Source organism: Chelonia mydas, chromosome 4, assembly GCF_015237465.2.
Source record: "Chelonia mydas isolate rCheMyd1 chromosome 4, rCheMyd1.pri.v2, whole genome shotgun sequence".
NCBI lineage: Eukaryota > Metazoa > Chordata > Testudines > Cheloniidae > Chelonia > Chelonia mydas.
Window position 1 is genome coordinate 107577631 of NC_057852.1, and position 21225 is coordinate 107598855.

Sequence of the window (21225 nt, forward strand, 5' to 3'; positions counted from 1 at the left end):
AGTACTATAGGAGGAGAAGGTAAATTGTAAATAAGATACACTATAAAACGTAACAAGGAAGAATGGGTAAGAAACACAAATAAGATAAAGACTACATAAGAAACACAAATAAAATGAACCATATACATTAGTTTTGAGTAAATGTAGTTTAAGAACTTTTTTTGTGCAATTAGATATTAACAATTGACAAAGTACAAAATATTAAATAAAAATTAAATCATTCCTATTTTACCTTTTTTTTTTTTTTAACGTAAATCCAGTTTAACATTAGGGCTGTTCAACCCTCTATCCCAAGTCACTTAGGGTATCTTCAAGTGAACATGAAAGACATCCAGAAATGTAACATAGGCTCAAGGAGACTTTGATTTAACAGCAGGGCTGAGCTCCCTTAGTGATCACACTATAATCTATGCAAACAAGAGAGCCCTAATTCATCAGCACTTTCCTGATGATACGGGACTCAATTTTGCAACATACTGTCAGCGGGATTTGAGGGTATACATCATATTCTATGAGGTGTGTGGCATATTCCAGGATCAGGACCACTGATAGGAATTTTTTTCGCTTTTTAAAAAGACTGGGAATAAAATGTGTCATACTTTGCTTCCTATGCAAACAGAGCACTAGACAGTGCCAGCTATTATAGTGTACGTATGCACATGCTTAGACAGCTATAATAATGGGAGGATGGAAAGTAATCGTTTCAGATGTATGAGTCAACAAGAAGTGAAGGAAAATTATCTCAGTGAGGTGGAGTTGGTCAATCCCAGAAAGACTGTGTAATGCCGCTATAGAATTCCTATTTATGATGTTCATTAGGCAGGTAAACCATGAGCACAGTTGTAAAGGTCTAACATATCAGAAATCCAAGTAGGGCTCTCTTACAATAGAAAGTAACGCTGTCCCTGACTGTATGGATTAGCAGTAGGATCTCCTGCTATGGGAAGCCAATGATCTCATTTCGCAAAAGCAGGAAACCCAAATTAAGAGAGACTTGAAGCATTCAATAGATCTGCTCAGGGCTCTAGATCCAAAACCACTGAATCAAACAGCCTGCACACTACGTGCAAATATAAAAACTGGATTGGTTAGAATCTCACTGACATTTCATTGTTTATGCAGTTCAAAAGTGGAACTGTCAAGCATGGTGCAGAAGTGATTAGTTACTAACAAAAATGCTAATTCAATTACACTTTCTATTATTTAGGTTGTTGTTATGATGGGCCTTAAAGCCCTATCTTCACCTTGCATGAATATCAAGAGATGCACACAGTCCTTCTTACACAATATGCTTGAGAGTGATGTTAGATCATACTCTCTATAGTTGGCTTTTATTTCAATAAAAAACTACAGGAAGTCTGGTTGAAAGGATTCCTCGGGACTCTCCCCTGGCCTGCTTTGTTTCAAACATGCCTGTGCTGTAAATAACACTGATAAGCAACAGACATTAGCCACAAAAGTTTATGACCCATCTCCTTGGCTGAATCTGAAGTGCACACAGGATAACTCAGGGGAGAATCTCTATCTTGTGCTGGATGCTAGTGGCCCTATGGGACCAATCTAGCAGCCAATGATGGTAATACTGGGAGTATAGACAAGGATTTCATCTCAGTCTATGCTATGTTGCAGTAAAAATGCTGGCAGCCAGTGTTGCCTTGTCTACACTAAGGTTCTCAATATTGCCACCATTGGTGGAATTACATTGGTGTTAGCAGTACTGGAAAATTAAAGAAAAAAATGCCTAATGCAAACACGAAAGTGAAGAAAATGCTCCTTAAAACTGATGCAAGTTAGAACAAAGCAGTCATGCACAAAAGGAGAGAAGAGAAAAAGAAGAACAAAAGAAGCTGACTCCACGGTGAGGAGAGAAAAATCACAGCAATGGAGCATAACTGCGATCCCAGCTTTGCTCTGAAAGCTGCTGCTGCCGCCAACAAACCTCACACTGCAGTGGGTGAGATCAAGTCTTCCATCGCTAAAGTCAAGGGCCAGGAGGTTAATTTTTACAGAAATAGATTTTAAGCACATATTCAAATGTTATTGCAACTTAAAGTTTATTATGAACTTTGCCTGTTAGATCCAGATAAGCTGGACAACCTCAGAGGAGGTATACGACACCTATAGAAAAGAAAGCATGTGTAAGATTTAACTTCAACATAAGAGCTGAATATAAAATTCTTATTCTTCATTAATTTATTTCCCCAGCTGTAAAAATGGGAAACTTAATAACAATAATAATACCTACTGTACCCATCCTTTGAAAAGCACTTAGAGATCCTGGGATGAAAGACACTACACAGAGTAACAGCAAAGGGTTATTAGTTTCTCTCTTTCACTCTCCTCTCTGCACACACAACACAAATTGCCAAAGAGAGAAAAATAAAGTCTTAATCCTACCAGAGCACATTGTTATAACAGTGGAGCAGGTAAAGTAGATGTGGCTTTTATAATAAAAAAGGAACAAAGCCAGCAATCTTATTTGTTTATATATTAAGTCTTCTGGTCTTTTGTGAACAGCTGCACATTGTACACATCACATGTAAGAGCAAAACAACTTGTTTTTAATCTAAGCATCAGAGCTGTGTGTTTCGTTTCTAGGAAAGGTTTACAGTTTTTCATGTTACTTTTCCTATTGCAAATGGTTCCTTTTTATAAAGAGTGATTTCAACTTTTTTCTCCCCGTTGTTAGAGGCGGAAGGCTGTTTGGTATTGTACACTGAACCCCTTGCTATAACAGGGCTTTTTTCTTTGGCTCTGATGTGAGCTTTGTTACAGCAAGAGTATACTGACAAAATTTTCAAAGCCATGTGAATACATTTTAAAGAGATCCCATCAAGTTCAAGATTCACATTTCTGACAACTTTTTATCTACACTGGCCCAAACTGTGCCTTTTGGCACAGCCCTGCACAAGGCTTGCTCCAGAACCTGTGCCACCCCTGGAGGCACTGCGCTTCAGAGAGGTCCTTCCGGGGTGCAATTCCCACACTGCTTCCCCTTCTCCTTTGGAGAGCGTGGGGACAGTAATTATATTTATAACATTACTCAAACTGAAAGAATTAGAAGGAATGTGTGTGTGTGTGTGTGTGTGTTAAATCCTATATTTGTGTTGATTTGCTTTCTTCATTTGTCAACACTTTCTGTATAATCGTTTTCACTATAATCCTTTTCTTCTGCTTGTTTGGGGCTTTCATGCAGCCTCAGGAGAAAGAAAAGAATATGAACACAGGAGAAGGTGGCTGTAAAATTACAAGAGCTGGCAGGAAAGTCACAGGCAGTTGAAACTAGTAGTAGCTCACATTTAAAATAATTAGATTTCAAGTTGACAGTGTTCCTTTAAACATACAGTTTAAATCACAGTTGCCAAATCCACTACAAAGTAACTTGCCAGTTATTTTACTTCCTCCCTCCTTACACAACAAGGAAAATCATGTATTCCTAACTGAACCTGTCAGTTTAATTATTATATAAAAACACAGACTAGTCATCATTTTCTAAAATATATATTTTTTATTTTACCACATATGGCTTCTTAGGAAGGAGACAGCTCTTAGAAACCAAAAGGCAGATCATCACAGCTCTTCAGTTGATTTTGTTAGTCCATTGTTGGAGATAACTTTGGCATATTCTACTGCTGATCGGTAAGGAACACGAGGGAGAGCTGGGTTTTCAAAGTCAACATGGAAAAGTCCAAATCGACAGCTGTATCCACAAGTCCATTCAAAGTTGTCAAGGAGGGACCACACAAAATATCCTTTAAGGTGGACATCATCAAGAGAGATGGCTGAAATTAACACAACAAATGTAACCTTACAAATGTAGCACATATATAGCTTGTGATTAACTGATTTTTTTATATTCCACTTTTAACAGTACCTGCTATGGCAAAAACAATGTAAATATCAATACTGACAGCCCATGAAAAGATATATTCTTTGCCAGGGTAGTAGCTCAGAGAACTGGTCTGCTTTTACTTTTCTGGAGCACCCAGGCAGTAAGGTAAAGAGAAGCATTAGCAGAGCTGGATATGACAGTGTTTTACTGTTCAGTGTTTGGTCCTATACAGTGCTGTCAGTCTCACCTTCATAGCCACTACAACTCACTAAACTACAAAAAGGATAGTTGACTTTACGTGGAACTCTCTATAACAAGACAATAGGAGCTTCTTTGGCTGCATTCTACCAAGCTAGCTCACAGGTGAATACAAGACAATACCTAGTGTAGACCTTCACTATTTAAAAGGTCTTAATTTCTTAAAATAGAAAGGCTAAGAAAGTGAAAATATTCTTCAAACAATTCCTTATAAAACAAAATCCTGAAACCTAGAACATACGCCATGCTCTTTCCTCTTTTCAGAGCTAAGACCTCCAACCCCTCAGAAGTGACTCATTGATTTAGAGACTGGGTTTAAAAGTGTTCTCTAATTCCATACAGTATATGTGCCATGTCGAGTACAGTTGCCCACTTGCACACAGACGTGATCACATAACATACAATAGCAGGAAAATAATGTGCAAAATTTACTTTTGAAACAATATTTTAAATCCCAAATTCTTCCATATGCAACATACATATTTCCTGAACTAAAGCTAATGTTACCATTTATTGTTTGACTGACCTCTGCTGCAGTTGTACATGATGCAGGGACATACGAGAGAGAAAAAGGTTGAAAAAATAATCAAGTGATAATTTGTCTGACTAGCTGGTGGTTTCCTTGAATAAAATATGAAGTGCAATTGCATGAAAATTGATAATGCACATATAACTTGGATAATCAAAAAGAGCAAAAATTAAGTATACGAAAACCTGGATTCCTTTGATTGGTTTAACTGGGAAGATAAAACAAAGCTAATCTGCTTCTTTCTTCTGTATTCCTGGAACCATAATTGTGTGTGTCACTAATTATACATTTGCATAATTTTTGAACAAAATGTAACAGAAAATCAGTGTATCAACAATAAATGCTGTTTCTCCTGTAAAGCAAAGGGAAGGACAGGAAAAAGTTCTCTTTTAAGTTGCCAGTAGTTCCACAGCAGCCATGAATATTCAGGTGGGGACATGCCTCTGCTTTTTGTCACAGAAAAATATTTAGGTATAGAATTGCTTAGGTACAGTCCAAAAGGAGTCGGACATAGTCTCTGAACTACACAATGCTGTGCTATTGTTAGGAAATAAACCACTGAGGAACCTACTGTATATGTCTTTCTGCATCCAGTAGACAAATTAGGGAACGAAACATCATCACGTGACTTGTCAATTTGATTTATGAGGTACCTAAATCTTGGATGGGGAGTTGGGGGGAACTTGTGTATGAAATCTCTGCTCAAAACAGCATTGCACACAAAGATAACTCAGACTGACAGGGATGGCTGTTGGTCCAAGGAAGCTGGAACAAATGGGAAAGCACCACTCTTCTTGTGTTTCTAGTGCTTTTGACTTAAAACTATTAAAAGGGAGGGGGAGGAGAAGACACGTCAAATAAAAAGATGAGAGACAAAAATAATATCCATGGTGAACTTTTGATACACTGCTGCCTTGATAATAGGACGTTCTCCAAATAGTGAATTTCATGCCGATACTTTGATTAGAAAACACATTAGGAGCTCATTATTTCTAAGCCTTGAGCACGATTTCCCAACATTCCTAGTTAAACTGTGCACTCTCTCTATACTGCACAGACCATAAAAGACTTCGTTTTTTTTGGTAAATGATAGTTCCTCCCAAAGTTCAATAAAGGGTATTTTCGCTGCAGTTTCAAAATACAAATACCTCATACTTCTAACAATTATGATTAATTCGTCTCTCGCCACCTTTAGAGCACAGGACAAGACATGTCTCTTTACAAAGGCCTTTTCCAGTTTTGACAGGGCTGACAAGCTTTTGCTCACCTTGGATATCTTTTTACACTGGACACATCTAAGCACGTTAGGAGAGAACAGACCACGACTGGATAGCAACTGCCTCTTTTAATCTTTGCTGTGCTGTCTAGATATTATGATGTCAGGCACGATATAAATAGACATAGATCTCTCTGCCCCCATTATACCATTAATCACCATAACTGGAAGTTGTGCTAATTACTCTGCCAATGTGGGTGGCCACAATAGCTGAAGGAGATCCTTTAGGTGTACTGCCAAGTATCTAATTTGTCTTGTCATTTTTCACATTAACTGTCTATTCCTTGTAGGGTCACTTCTCTGTACTCATTTTTTCTTGATAGCTCTGCTACCTTTGACACCATAAGCCACCTACCTCTCCACAAGAGCCTCTCATCTTTGGATTTCTGCGACACTGACTACTTGCTTCTTTACCTAGCTGACAATTCCTTCCGTATTACTATTAATGGATCCTCTCCTTCCCTTCCTGTCTCTGCTGACATTTCCCATGCTCTGTCATCATTCCTCTCTACAGTCATCCCTTGGGTGCCCTTGTCTGTTCCCACAGTCTCTCTTATCTCCACAGGCTAATGACTCTTAAATCTATTTCTCCACCCCTGACATTTGTCCAGGCTTATATCACATGTCTCTGTGATATCTTCTCCTGGACTTCCCACCACTTCCTGCAGTGTTATATGGCTAAAAATGAATATGTAGTCTCTGCTTCCAGCTTTACCTATTATTGACAACTACCCTCCAAGTAACTGAAGCTTGCAACCTTGGGGTAATTTGCCTTCTCCTCATGCTTTTCTCTTCACTTCCAGGGTCTCACCAAATCTTATCACTTCTTTCTCTACAACACTTCTAGCCTCTTTCCCTTCCTCTCCCTCCGCACTGCTTAAACTTTGCTTTACCTCTTAGTTCTCTCCCTCTCACCTGAACCACTGTAAACTCCTCTCTTCAATCTCCTTCATCCTCCACTCCTTTTTCAATCTAACCATTGTTTCTGCTCCAACTATATAATAAACCACATTCCTCAAATCCCTCCATCGGCTCCCATCAAGTCAGTGAGTTTTGTTTATATATTTTGCTAAGGTCTTTTGGGGACCATATCTGAAAAAATAATGTGGTTGTACTTGTTCAGTATATAACTATTCTTTGAGCCAATGTGATAATACATTTGACACAATTAATACTTCAAAACAATATCAGAAATGTGTGTGTTCATACCAGGCTAGTAAAGGATTTATTGGGCTTTGGTTTTGCTTAGTTCGTGTCTTCGTGAATGTGCTATAGGATTTCTTTTTGCATGCTGCATTCTGTGCTAATCACTGATTCTTCTCCTGTAAGAATGACATCACTAACAATCTTAACCTGGATGTCAAACTCCCAGTCTGCAGGCTAGTTCCAGTTCACTTGATGTCTTTAGCTAGTTCTCCAAAACAGATTCAGATTCTGCAGAACGAAACCGATTATTTAAAAAAATAAGGCTTTTGGCCCTTATGATTACAAAGAAAGACTTCTTAATATAAACTGATGTAGCCATGATATTTGTGGATCTGGGCCCATATCAATTTACCAGTTCCCTGATACACCAACTCTCCCTGTCCCACAGAATTGAAGCACTTAAAATCTGCGGCTGGTTGTTCAAAGTAGATTTCAAATGCCATTATTGACAAACATTTTACATTTTCCTCTGCCTCCTGTTTCCTGTTACAGGAGGTACAGTGAAGTTAAACACATAAGCATCAATCAACGGGGTTAATGAGAAGTACCAGGGAATACCTGAAGAAAAGCATTTTTAAAGTGTTATTCTGAGACTGACAACTTTATAGCATCTAATGTCTACAGAAAGACAAGCAAAAGATCTGTGAGTATGGAAGCAGCCAGTTTCAATGAACTACTCAGCATATTAATAAGAGAAAGAGCAGGGGACAACAGTGGATGCAATGCAATAAACCTGTTTATTTGAATTCTCCAGCTTTTATCAGTTTAGGGGCTTAACTGGCAATCAGTGAAAGTGCTCCAGGCATTCTCATGTGCTGCCAGAATAGCGAAGACCCAGAACCGATGACTGGCAAGAAATTCATGCAGTCACTTGCTGTAAGGACTGTGACCTCAAGCTCCAACTAGGCAACATTCAATGTCAGAGACGATGAGCAGAAATACACCTCCAGTACTGAGGGTTAACTGGTGGGGGAAAGGAAAGGGAATAGGCTGGCTGCTGAAACGCTCCCAAAAAGGACAAGTTTGGATGTGTGCTTCCTGTGACATTTGATGGATTTTTAATGCCTTTTTTTATATACAGCAACTTAAGGTAGCCCTAATTTAGAGTGCCTTCACAGCTACTCACAGCTTTTTAAGGTGCTATTACTAACACCTGAACAACACTACATGATGCCTAATCAGGATCACTCTGCATTGAAGATTTAATTGGAGAAGTTGCACATGCATAAACCAATGAGAATACTTTCAGGTTTGCAGTATTCTTTAATCTGCAATCAGAACTTGTTTGGAAAATAAAATTCCTTGTAGAATGCAAAGTGGAAACTATGAAATATGTTTCTCCTTCAAAACTTTGGGGACTAGAACATTATTGTATACAAAATCTCTCTCACTGGCCAGAAAAATAATTCAGTCATGCAGCAATGGAAAAGTAGAAATCAAGTGTACAGGCAAATGATATATATTGATTTAAATAGATGTTTGTTAAGCAAGAGAATGAGAAACATTAATTTAATGCTCATGTACGTGATTATACCTCAACATACCTAGCCAGAGTTATAAAATTAAGCCAATCTATGCCTGGGAAAACTTTTAACTTGAACAATAGAGTTAGATCAGCAGTAATCATGGCTGACACTTATGCATTCAATAAAGTGAACTAAAAAGTACAGAGAAAAGATCCAAGAAGAAATTTACATTCAGGAAACATTGGTTGAAAGTTAAACCTGGCTTGCCAGCAAAAGGGCGTCACAGGCAAAAATAGCCCCAATAGAATGATGATTGTAACGCTAACGAACATCTAAACATTTGAAATAGGTTTGTCTGCCCCTTGAAGGAAACAATAAATACCGCCAGAGGCAAGTATGTAGGAAAGTTCAAAATGCTGGACACTTACTGAGAATCAAAAGATATTTATTTCCATTTGTGAGGCACAGATGGAAAATATAGCATAACTATTGAATAGATTTTATATTCACCTGGAGTTAAGTTCTGGTCATACTGAAGGTAATGGCAAAATACCCATTACTTCAATAGGGCCAGATTTTCACGTGTCATGTCAGAGATCCGCAGGCCACAACTTTTTCCTAACGTTATCATTCAAGTGGCTTCAAAATCAGTGAACCCAGTCTGAAAAAAGTTAAAGAGCCAAGTTCTGCCCCCATTATACCTGTATGTAGTGAGGCCGTGTGGCCTGCCTCTGAGCCTGAGGGAGGGATCATTTTCTGCCCCCTTTGGGCGGACCCAGGCCGGGCCCACCCACTCATGCTGGATGCAGAGAGGCAGAACAGGAAGTCTAAGAGGCGGAGCCTCTAGCTCTGTTGAGCGAGAGAACCAGGATGCCTCTGCCTTGTCGCTGGCCCCCTGCCCAGCCACAGCCCTGGAGGAGCGATGGCCCCCCCATAAACAGATGGGCTGGTCAAATGCTTCAACAGGATGCTAAAGGAGATGCTCCTTATGTTTCCCCCACAGGAGCTCTGCCAGTGGGACCAGCTGATCCCTGCCCATACTGTTGGCCATTAGGGAGGTACCCCAGTCCTTCATGAAGTTCTCTCCCTTTGATCTGCTGTATGGTTGCCAACCCTGAGGGCTGTTAGACCTAATGAGGGAAGCCTGGGAACACGCCCTGTCAGCGGTCCAGGAGCTCTTTCAGTATGTCCTCCAATTAGAGGGGTGCCTGAACTGAGCTGGGGATCTGGCACAGGAGAATCTGTGAGCTGCCCAGGCAGCACAAAAGCAGACCTACAACCAGGGAGCCCGGATTTGCACCTTCGAGCCTGGCAACCGGGTACTCCTCCTGCTTCCCTTGGAGGAGTCAAAACTCCTGGCCTGATGGCAAGGCCCCTATGAGGCAATTCGGCAAGTGGGCCCAATTACATATGAGGTTAGACAACTGGACTGACAGAAGAAAAGATAGATCTTTCAGGTGAACCTCCTGAAGCCATGGTGCGAGCGAGAAAGGCTGCTGATTACTTCATTTCTTCCCCCCCCCGACCCCAAACTGGATCTGGGTCCGCAGGTCCCGGAGACAACTGATCCTGAAGAACCACAATTAGGGGGACGCCCTCACAATGGAACAGCAAAAACAAGCCTGGAATCTGTGAAAGGCCTTTCCCAAGATCTTTACTGCCATACCAGGCCAAACTACCCTCATCCAACACACTGTCCTGACAAGCCCAGGAGAGGTGGTCCGGGAAACCACGCAACCTCTCCTATGATGGATGCAGGAGGCTGTGGAGAAGGAGGTCTAGGCAATGGTATAGCTAGGGGTCATTTAGAGGTTTGAGCGAGTCGCACAGTCCCATCATGCTGGTCCCGAAGCCCAGTGGGACCCTCTGATTCTGCATTGACTTCCAGAGGGTGAATTTGATCTCAAAGTTTGATGCCTACCCGATGCCCTTAATCAATGAACTCCTCAACTGGCTTGGTGAGGCCCAGTACATCGCGACTCTTGATCTCACAAAGGGCTACTGGCAGATTCCCCTTGCTCCACAGAGAAGAATGCATTTGCCACCCCAACTGTGGTATATTAATTCACCCAGATGCCTTTCAACCTTCATGGAGCCCCCCATGATGTTCCAGCAGCTGATGGACTGCCTTCTGAACCCCCATAGCTGTGGCCTATTTAGATGATGTAGTGGTGTACAGCCACCACTGAGAAGACCATCTGAAAGAAGTGGCAGCCACTCTTTGGGACCTGCGAGCTGCTAGGCTGATTGCAAACCTGAAGAAGTACTGGATTGGGTGGCAAGAAACCACCTACCTCGGGTACACCAGAGCCAGGCTGGGTCCACCCCACGCACCGGAAGCGGAGAGGTGGAACAGGAAGTAAAAGAGGTGACGTCTCCAACTCAGTGGGGCGAGAACCAGGGGGAAAAACAGAGCTCCCCCCCCGCCTTGCTGCTGGCCCCCGGAGCAGGGACCGAATTGCAACAACCCCCGCCCATGGAGCAGCTGCCATGACTGCTGTCCAGTGAGTTCCCTGAGAAGCTGCCGGGACTGCCAGCTGCCGAGTACCCCAAGGAGACAGAGGACCCTTGAACTACGAAGCCCTATCTGCGGACTGTGGTAGGAAGTAGTCCAGGGAAACCAGGCTTTAGTTTTGCTGGCAGAGCGCGAGTCAGCATGTTTCAGTGGGATCCCTGCTAATTCAGTAGCAGAACCCTCCACCACTGTTAGAGTCCTGGGCTGGGATAAGGTGGAGTAGGGTGAGCCCAAGTCCCTTTACTCCCTGCTGCCAACCCCACCCCTGAGGTGGCAGCCTACCCACCATAGGCCAAACAGCCTGTGTTTGTCTGCTGTCTGTCCAGCCAGGGAGCTGGTCTAAAGACTGCTATTCTGCTGCCCTGCCCAGAAGGCTGAGCCTGACTGCATTTGTTATCTGCCCTAGCCTGGAGGCCAGGCTAAATCCTGCTCCTTGCTCCGCCCCGCCCAGAGGGCCAGAGCAACGAACTGTATGTGCTGTCCATCCTAGCCAGGAGACTAGGCTAAAGACTGATTGTTGCTAGACCCCGCCCAAAGGGCAAAGGCTATAGATTGGTGATTTGCTAATTGACTTTTGACCACTGTGCCGGATGCGGTGGAGTGGCATCCGTCTGAGCCTGTGGGACCGGGAGGGATGACTGCCAACCCACTACACTTTACAATTCCAGAGGAGTCAAGAGAGTTGTACTGGTGTAACTGAGGAAAGAACTCCCCCAATTACTTAAAAAATCCTGCAATGCTACCAACATTATGCAAACAACATGCTAATAAAATATGTCTGAACTGAGTAGATAAATGATTGGGTTCTTTTGGGGAAAAGGTTTCAGTGACACTCAGTTTCTCATTTTACTACATTCCCTGTGTCTAGATTTTCAGATAAATTTAGCAAAAGCACAATATGGAATACCTCCTTTGCATTTCTGAAAAGATAAAAGTAGAGAACGTAACATCTCAATGGTTATACTGAATGGTTATACTGAATGTTTAAGGGCATACATCTTTTCCCACTGTAATATGAAAACGGGACACTGTCACAAATAACACTCAGAACTTGACATTATCTTTTTGTCCCCTTATAACAGATCTATTTTACATGCATCAATTTGATTTTAGAACAATTATTTCCTCCACAGCCAATCAAATATATTAAAGCTCTGTTTCTAAAAGGAAGAGGTGAAAACTTTGCTAGCACTCCAGAAGCACTCATTAGTCACCCTACAATAACATCCCATAAGCCAGGGAGTGCAGGAAGGCAAGAGGAAAATCATTTTTGGTATGAAAACAGATTTGAGTTGCAAGCCTCTAAGGAATTATTAAAACCCTAATGAATGTTTTTAATTAACTTTCACAGCATCCTTTAAAGTGAAATCATTTAGCAGTTGCAGTGGAAACCTGTTAAACAAATTACTAGTTGAACAAAACAGCTATACTTGTTAATAGGGCTTTTACTCCCACAGACTTCATACAGCCCAGCTGGGGTGTTTGGAGTCTGCTCCTGCAAAATCTCTCACAATTAGTAGAATTCTGCAAGACTAGCAATCTCTGTTCAGTACTCATAGTCAACTACTTCTCACCCCAGGAGGGAAAGAGAGGTCACCTCTGGAGTAGGGCTAAGGTTATTACAGGCAGGGCAGCTAAAACACAGTGCTTTCTTTTCACAGCCTATAGATTGTAGATATACTGAAGACTTCTGAAAAAACAGCAACCATGCAGCATATTCATATCTCCTATCTATCCCTGACTAAGAGGGATGTCTCTCTGGCATTAGAACAAGACTTGCCTTTGTTGCTAAAACCTTTGTTGCATATAGAACTGATGTTATGCTAGATGGGTTCTTTATATATATACACAGTAATTTATAAACATCATGTTTATTAATAAAACTAAGGTTCTGGAAAAGCTTTTTGTTTAAGTAAAGACATTTTTCATATCATTTTAAGCTTTCTTTCCAACTACAACCTTCACAGGTGCACATGCTTAGCTGATTTAAAATGAGTAGATTAGGGCTGAAAGAATTAAAGTGGACTTTCCACGACAAAAACTGAATATGGAATGGATGTAGCAGAAGACTGCCATCTCCAGTTTACAGTTCTTGTACAGTATATATAATGTATATTATACACCCATAAGAATTGAGAGAAGGCGAAGATGCAGAATAAATGAAAAGCACAAGTGAGCTCTGGTGATAGACGCAGAGTTTGAAGGGAAGTGAATGCTTGTGAAGACCTGCAGACATATTTCTGTCTTTGATCACAGTTTGATTATTTTTTTTATCTTCATATAAATTCCCACAGAAAAGAAAAAATTGTGTTAACACAAAGTTAAGCTGACATGGTGCAATTCTCACAGTCATGTAATGGTCAATTAAAAGTTTCACTGACAACTCTATGCTTCTTCACGTAATCCAATTCACCCTTTATATACACTCAAGAGAAACTCATTGCTTCTACTCTTCCACCTCATTGCCATACCTAACTTCACTACTTCTTGCATACAGGCATGACAAAGATATTTTGGAAAACAATATAAATCTCCTCCGATCCTACCCTGATGTATCCTTGAAGTCTTTAAACCATGATTTGAGGACTTCAATAGCTCAGACATAGGTGAGAGGTTTATTGCAGGAGTGGGTGGGTGAGTTCTGTGGCCTGCATTGTGCAGGAGGTCAGACTAGATGATCATAATGGTCCCTTCTGACCTTAAAGTCTACGAGGCTCAGGATTGATTCACTATCAGGAGTGTGAGCAGGGGTAGGGTCTCCAGGCCAGAGCAAGTAGGTTTGTGGCCTGTATGGAAAATCTAGGTGGTTCTCCTGCTTACACTGGAAGACTGCTGTTGTGAGGCTCTGTTGCCCACACACAGAGGGAGGTGCTGGCCATATATGTATCAAGCTGTTATGTAGAACAAGTGGGGTTCTTCTGCCCATGTGTAGCGTGGACAAGAGAAGGAGGGCAGCATTAAGGCTGGTGTGGTAATGGGTGTGAATGAGGACTGTGGCTTGTCCTTATGTGCATGAGGACATGAGAGGATGTTTAGCACAATATATGGAGGAGGGGTGGGTTGGGTAGGCATTAAAGGTTCTGCATTTAAATTTACAATGTTGAATTTAATAGTGAACAATAAATTAGATATGAGCTTGCAAAATCAGACTGCATAAACAAATACATCACCTGTCAGAGCAATGAGGCAACAGTCACTCTCTATGCAGCTCTGATGCAAACATTGTCTTCTGTTCTGGGCATGATATTTCCAGAAAGACATTGAGAAATTGGATGGAGCTCAGAGAAAAACAAAAATGATCTGGGCTGGTAAGAATGACTTATGAGGAAAGCTTAAAAGAGACAAATATGTACAGCTTAGCGAAGTGATGACTAAGGCTGAAGGAGAGGAAACAGTCTACAAATAGTTGAAGGGTGTAAACACAAAAGAGGGAGAGACATTATTTAGTGTGGTACATTGGAGTAGAAGTAAGAATAATAGGATGAAATAAAGGAAAGGGAAAATTACACTGAATAACAGGATACCTTTCTTGCAGTGATACGTATTAGCGTGGAATAGTTTCCCAAGGAAAATGATCAAAGCCTCAATCTTGGGTCTTATAATATTAGGGTTCTAGTTTTCAAAGTTTGTGGAATGTGATAATCCCTTTTAAAATGTCAGTGCTAAAAAATAAAGCTGTTATAATCTCAAGGCAATATGTGTTTACATCATTTAAAAACCTATCACTGACTGCATACATTATAATGGGTGTCAGAGGGGAAGGGAGGTGAGACCGTGTGCTACTGTTATTCTGGAGAAGCAGGGCCTAGAATTCCAATGGGTGCTTCAATGCTCTCTCTCAATATTACGCTTTCATAATGTGCGAGTGGTCACAGTAGCCAACACTTGTAAATGGGGGTAGACAGAGGCAGTCTCAGGTCAGGACCCTATGAGGAAGCCTGCCTGGTTGGGGACATTTGCAAAAATTGTAAGGGGAGGGTGGAGTGGATGAGATATAATTGTAATATTGCACCCAAACAGCCTTAGAGTTTATCTAGATTGTGACCCTTCCTGGTTGTCCAAGGGGTCCCCTGTTTGCCCATCTGGACTCTCCTGAATATCAGCACACTGTAAAACATGGACAATTAAAGTTGATGAGGGAAACCAGAATGGGCCTGCTGGTAAGTGTGGCCTGGCTTGTGGAACTTGCCAAATCACCAGTCTTGGCCAGGTTGGTTGACAGTAGCAGGCGAAAAAATATAAGCAAAAAGAAGTATGAAAGGTTCCATTGTAGCCAAAGGGATAAAAATGAAGGGTGGATTTTATAAGCTTATTTTATATTGTTTTATAAAATAAACCGAATCTTAAAAGCCTCAGGATGCACATGCAGTATTTAACCCAATCCTCTCACCCCTTGGCAAAAGTCCGTGGAAATAGATTGGCTTTGTACCATGCCCTAAGACCAAACTCTGGCTCTGTGATCCAGAGAGGCAAACAATCCAGAGTCAAGGGGCCTCCTCCAAAACCCACAGAAGTTGAGACAAAGGCAGAATGTAGAATCTGGGGACGGTTTACTTCAGCGCTAAACTGCTGGGGCAGTACATCTGAAAAAGGCAGTCATTCTGAAACCCATGACCCAAGATACATAGGGCTGTACAGTACAACATTGCAATCAGAAGAGGGCTACAGCGTGTAAGTGCTTCTGAATTCCTGCTACTAAAGTCTCAAGTGGCATCAGAAGCCAAAAGCACTTTCCCCCTTTTCTGTACATAAATAAGACACTTGGGATAGATCTCTGGCTCTGGACTTTGCTATGGTTATTCATTCCATGGTAATCTTTAGACTGGTTTCTGCAATACACTGTGCATGGGGATAATCTTGAAGGCCGCTTGGAAGCATCAGCTGCTGTACAACAAGGATTCTTATTAATTTGGCTGTATTAGTCCATTTAGGTGGTATTATGTTACACTAGACTAGGGCTTCATTGAAGGCACTGGCTCTACTTTTTTTCAAGCAGCCCTGCTATTTACTGGGATTCCTCATATAGAATAGGTAAAATTTACATCTCTATAAGTGTAGACTCTCTCTGCATATATTTAAGCTTTTCATAACATCCCTTGTGAAGTTTCTTAGTAATAAATTGAGTATACAAAGTACTGTATGTTATTACACTTCTATATCTTGATCCTTTGATTATATTTTTAAAGAATTCAAACAAGTAAGCCTTATAAGGACTATAATTGACCCCCTTCTTTTTTTAATTGAAGACTTTTTTGTTGTTGCTTAATCAAAGCACCCCCAAAACACCTCTAAACACTAATTTCCAAACTTTGTTCCTTGATTGAATCATTTTGTGCCTAATGTCACCCAAACCCCAGTAAACCTGGCAAGACCTAGAACTGTAGCAGTGCAAATAATGCTTTATTGAAGGGAGAGATTTATGATTTACAAACTTATTTAATTTTCAGGTTTTTCATTATGCAGAACTGTTGGCATTGGGAAGGCAGTCCAAAGTGTGCCATCTACATCACATGCCAGAGTTAGAGGCTTATTTCTAATGACTGAAACAAATACCAACTGGGTGGGGAAATTTCCATGCATTCTTTCCATTAAAGATTGTAAGATGAATGTTTGACCCTGATTCTTGCTTTTAACAGCCATCTCAGTTCCTTCTTTTTTCTGGATGTGACCTAGAGTAACATACAGCGGCATAATTTACATGTCACTTTAACCCCTTGAGCACTACACCAGAAAATGCCTCTCATGCCAGTTATTAAGCTCTTCTGCCCCAGCTTTATTTTATTTCTCTCCCATAATTTTTTCCACCCAATTTTTTTCTTTAAAAGAGTATTCAGTGGTTCTGTGGTGCTCCCAACCAATTTCACATTGTGTGTATGTGCTGACTAACAGCCAGGGATGCATAAACTGTGAGTAGACTATAAAATTACCGTAAAAATGATCTTTAAAGGCTTCACTTTTACAAAATAAAGTAGTGCAACAACAAAAAATTCCTCCCAGCAGGGGATAATCAGTAGAAACCATATTTAATTGTAACACTGTTGTAGGGAAATTGTATGCAGAAGTAAGCCTTCTTTTCAAGCATTTATAGATATGAAGAATTTAATTACCCTTTAGATGGAAACTCTTTTATTTTTATTTCTTCTTCCCAAAGATATTCTTTGCAAAACTCCATTTGTCTAGTTTTTGATTATCCCAGCATGAAGGAGTAAAAAAAGGTATTTTTCCAACTCAAATTTTTCAAATTGTTCTGTGCACAGAATTATATAATCATACAAACTTCAAGATAAGATTTATAATATCTTGTTTATCCCCTCACCTGTGATGAATTGCACCCTACAATATATATTCTAATACCTTTGCCAGGTTTATTTTCAAAAACTCAGAAATGGGGATTCTTCTACCCTTCCATAGGCAAATTATTCTAGTCGAAGAGACCTAATAATTCCCCAAAATATGCTGTTTAAACATCCACCTTGCTTCACAGGAGGATAAGTGCTTTTGACATGTTTAAATAAAAAAATTTATATTTAATTTTCAACTATTATGCTGGTGCAGTATGTGATTTTTCCACTCAATGTTCTTAATACAGTAAGATGAAGACATTCTTATACAGTATGTATATCTGGACCTCCACACTCTGAAACAAACAAGTGTTTATTTTAAAATGCATGTTGTGTGTATAAATATCTATATCTCAGTTTATATATACATACACACACACACACACACACACACACACACCATATAGGTCAGTGGTTAGGGCACTAGATCAGAATCAGGAAACCAAAATTTTGTTTCCAATTCTACCACTGATCTGCTCCTTGATCTACGGAAAGTTACTTTGCACTTTCACTGCCTGTGTTTCTTCAGTTATAAAACTGAGATTGAAATACTCACCTGGCTCTGTAAAGTACTTTGAAATCTACAAATTAAGATTGCTATTTATTATTATATAAAATTGTGGAAAAATCTTTCAACAAGGAGCAACTTCACTGCAAATAAACTAAAGTAACGTTATGGTTGAGAATTTGAACAGAGCAACCAAAATATGTAAAGGCATGACTCCTACAGAAATTATGAAGTAGGTAATATTGTATCTATATGTTAAGGCATAGATATAAACAGATACATGCAATGTGGCTGAGTTACAAATATTGTGGAAATCATGGCTTTACATGCCTTGACATTTGGGAGTTCAAATTCTCAGCCATAACACCATATTACAGTTATTTTCATTTAATATTAGTAAAACTTCATAAGAGATAATGCATTGTTTGCATTTTATCCAATCACTTCTGATACTTTGCTTTATTGATCAATGTGGTTTCTTTTCATTTTATCTTGACACTATAACAGCATATGTATAGAAATGCAATGACTTTGCTTCATTTTGACATTGTAATATTCTCTATGTACACTTGCATTTACATCATCTTGAGACCTTTGGAATGACAATAAGTCTCATTAAAGCAAGCAGTGAAATAGGATATCACGAAAAATCACAAAAAGTAACTAGTATGAAATCTAGGTAGCAATTTATCAAACAAACAACCAATTGGTTCAAAACATTGATTTTTCCAAATACATAATAATTTGTCTCTATAGCCACTTCTGAATCTCTCCTTTCTCTCACTCACTCCTTCCAGATCCAAATTCCCTTGTTTGCTACTCTGAATGGCTTCAGCTGCCTTCATTCACTGATGCAGGAGAACTGGAATAACGAGTCTGTCCACTGCCCCACTGAGTGCCCTGACAATTGGGATAGCATATCATTCTCTTTCACTCTGATCCAGTGACTAATGATTTATGCAACAGTTGAGACTGAAAGCAACCCCTAACTGAGTAGTCTATATGCCAGTGGTTAGCACACTCTCCAGGCAGGTGGGCCAATCCCTTTCCATCTCAGGCAGAAGGAGCAATTGAACTCAGGTATCCTACATCTTGTGTGGTTACTCTCACCATTGGGCTTAAGGTTATAAAGGGGTGCAGCAAGCAGCGCCATCTCCTCCTCAGTTTATACATCCTCTGATTTGGATGGATGGGCCACACAGGTGAGATAGGCAGGGGAACGCCCAGTTTGAGGATCCCACTGTGACATTACACCCCATATTCTTCATAGAATTATGGTTATGATATGAATATGGCATAACTAAGATATACTTTATGCAAGATGGCTCATGAAAGATATCATTGGAAAGGTTATGGTTTGATTAATGTAATTATCCAATTTGTATGCATATATCATTTCTGTACCTGAAGTTAGGAATATTGATGATGTAACAATTACAACTGTGTATGTACTTGGGGAAACGCCCACCAGACAGTAAGCAATCAGACTTAATAGGCCATTAGAAAAAGACAATGTGTCCTTGAAGATGTGGATCTCCCATCTGCCTGGCTTCCTTCCTGTGGTCATGGCAAATAAACGTGGTTTCATAGTTGCTTCGACACTGCAAGGTCAGGTGATAAGATCACCTGATACAAAATACCACCTAGGACACTGTTGGTACTTTTCCTCTGTAGGGGATGGGGATCAAACAAAGGTTTCCCGCCTTAGGTAAATCCTTTTTAAGGCTGGGGAGGGGGTTAATCTAGACTCTCCTTCATTGCCTACCCAAGAAGAAAGTGCTGACAATACCTGACGTGACAAAGGAACTAACCTGAGGGGAAAGGCACGTATGAGTTCAGACTGAGACAGAGGTCCAGTCTGTAAGAAGAAATAATTGGAACTCTAAGCTACAGAAACTCTGCAACTTGCCTAAAACAACATTTAGGGTGAGAAATTACTTCTTGAAACCAGCCTCTCTGAGATCTTGAATTTAGTATGCGTATTTTGTTTTATTTGTTCAGTAATATGGTTTGTTCGTTTGTTATCCCTTATAATCACTTAAAATCTGCCTTTTTTGTTTTGTTTATTATTAAACCCAGTTTGTGCAATTTCTAACTTGGGGGCAAGAAGTTGTGCATCTCTCTCTTCACATTGAGGGAGAGGGCAAATTTTTATGAGCCTGTGCTGTGTAGATCTTTCTATACAATGCAAGACAGTATTATTTTGGGTTTATTTCCCCACGTGAGTGCTGGGTGAATCTCTCACAGACTTCAGTCTGCGTCTGCAGCTGGGCGTGGCCCTACCTGCATGTGTGCTGCAAGAGGCTGAAGAGCCTAATTCAGCAAAACAGGGAGAGGGAATCCAGGCTGGTGGAGCAGGAGGGGCTCAGTGAAACCCCAGTACATCAGGTGGCATCTCAGAACGGCGAGGAGGGTCTAACCTATCACAATGGCGTAGTCAAGCAGGGTAATGTGCAAGCTTATTGTTATGAGACACTGGTGGTGATTTTAACTGAGTTTCAAGTGTGTTGGCTGGAAAACAGACAAAGCAGTTACTGGTTTGTTATTTTCTGTTTGCTTATTTAGAGTCAAGGAAGTAGAGGTAGAAAAGCAGCAAGATGAGTGAAAATAGTGAAACGGTTGCAAAGCTGGAACTCTGCAGAGTTCCAGGCAGAGGAGAGGAAGAAAGAACACCACAGACAGGTGGAATTAAAACAGATGGAAACTGATGAGCAAAAAAGCAGCCCATCAGAGAGCCATGGAACTGAGACAGCTAGAAGCTGATAAGGAAAGGGAAGCTCAGAAGCATGAACTGGCCGTAATGGAGTGGAAGAGACAGAACCCCCCACCAAGGGGCTCCACTTCTCCAAAAATCCACAAGTGGAAGCAGTTGTGTCCAGCATACAATGAGTCTGGTGACATTGCTAAATATTTCAATCACCTTTGAGAGGCTGTGTATGCTCCATGTGATTCCTGAGGATCAGAAGATGACCACTTTGGTTGCAAAGTTGACTGGGAGAGCTCTGGACATATTCAATAAGATGCCAATGGGTGATGGTTCCACTTATGGTAAATTAAGGAATTGGTTTTGAAACAGTTTTAGATTACACCTGAAATGTATAGAGTAAAAATTAGAAGCCTTGAGAGGGGCTGGATTAAGTAATGTGGTTTATGTGAACCAAATGAGAGATAAGTGGGTGAGGGGGAAAGGTATTTCAAGCTTTGAAGGAATGTGTGATTTGGTTGCTCAGGAACAGTTCCTGAATATGTCTAATTATTATGTAAAATAGCACCTATTAGTAATAAGTCACAGGC

The 21225-nt window shown here is 40.5% G+C and overlaps 1 protein-coding gene across 4 annotated transcripts in view; it reads right to left on the bottom strand.

The window, feature by feature from the left end:
* Positions 1-2676: 2676 nt before the first annotated feature.
* LOC102947298 (cytosolic beta-glucosidase) overlaps positions 2677-21225 on the bottom strand; it is an 88688-nt gene continuing 70139 nt past the window's right edge. For all 4 annotated transcript variants that reach the window (XM_043544580.1, XM_027820577.3, XM_007058111.4 and 1 more), the window contains one exon: positions 2677-3782. In XM_043544580.1, coding sequence (XP_043400515.1) covers positions 3571-3782 — 212 coding nt within the window. In that variant the 3' untranslated portion in view covers positions 2677-3570. The remainder of the gene's footprint in view (positions 3783-21225) is intronic.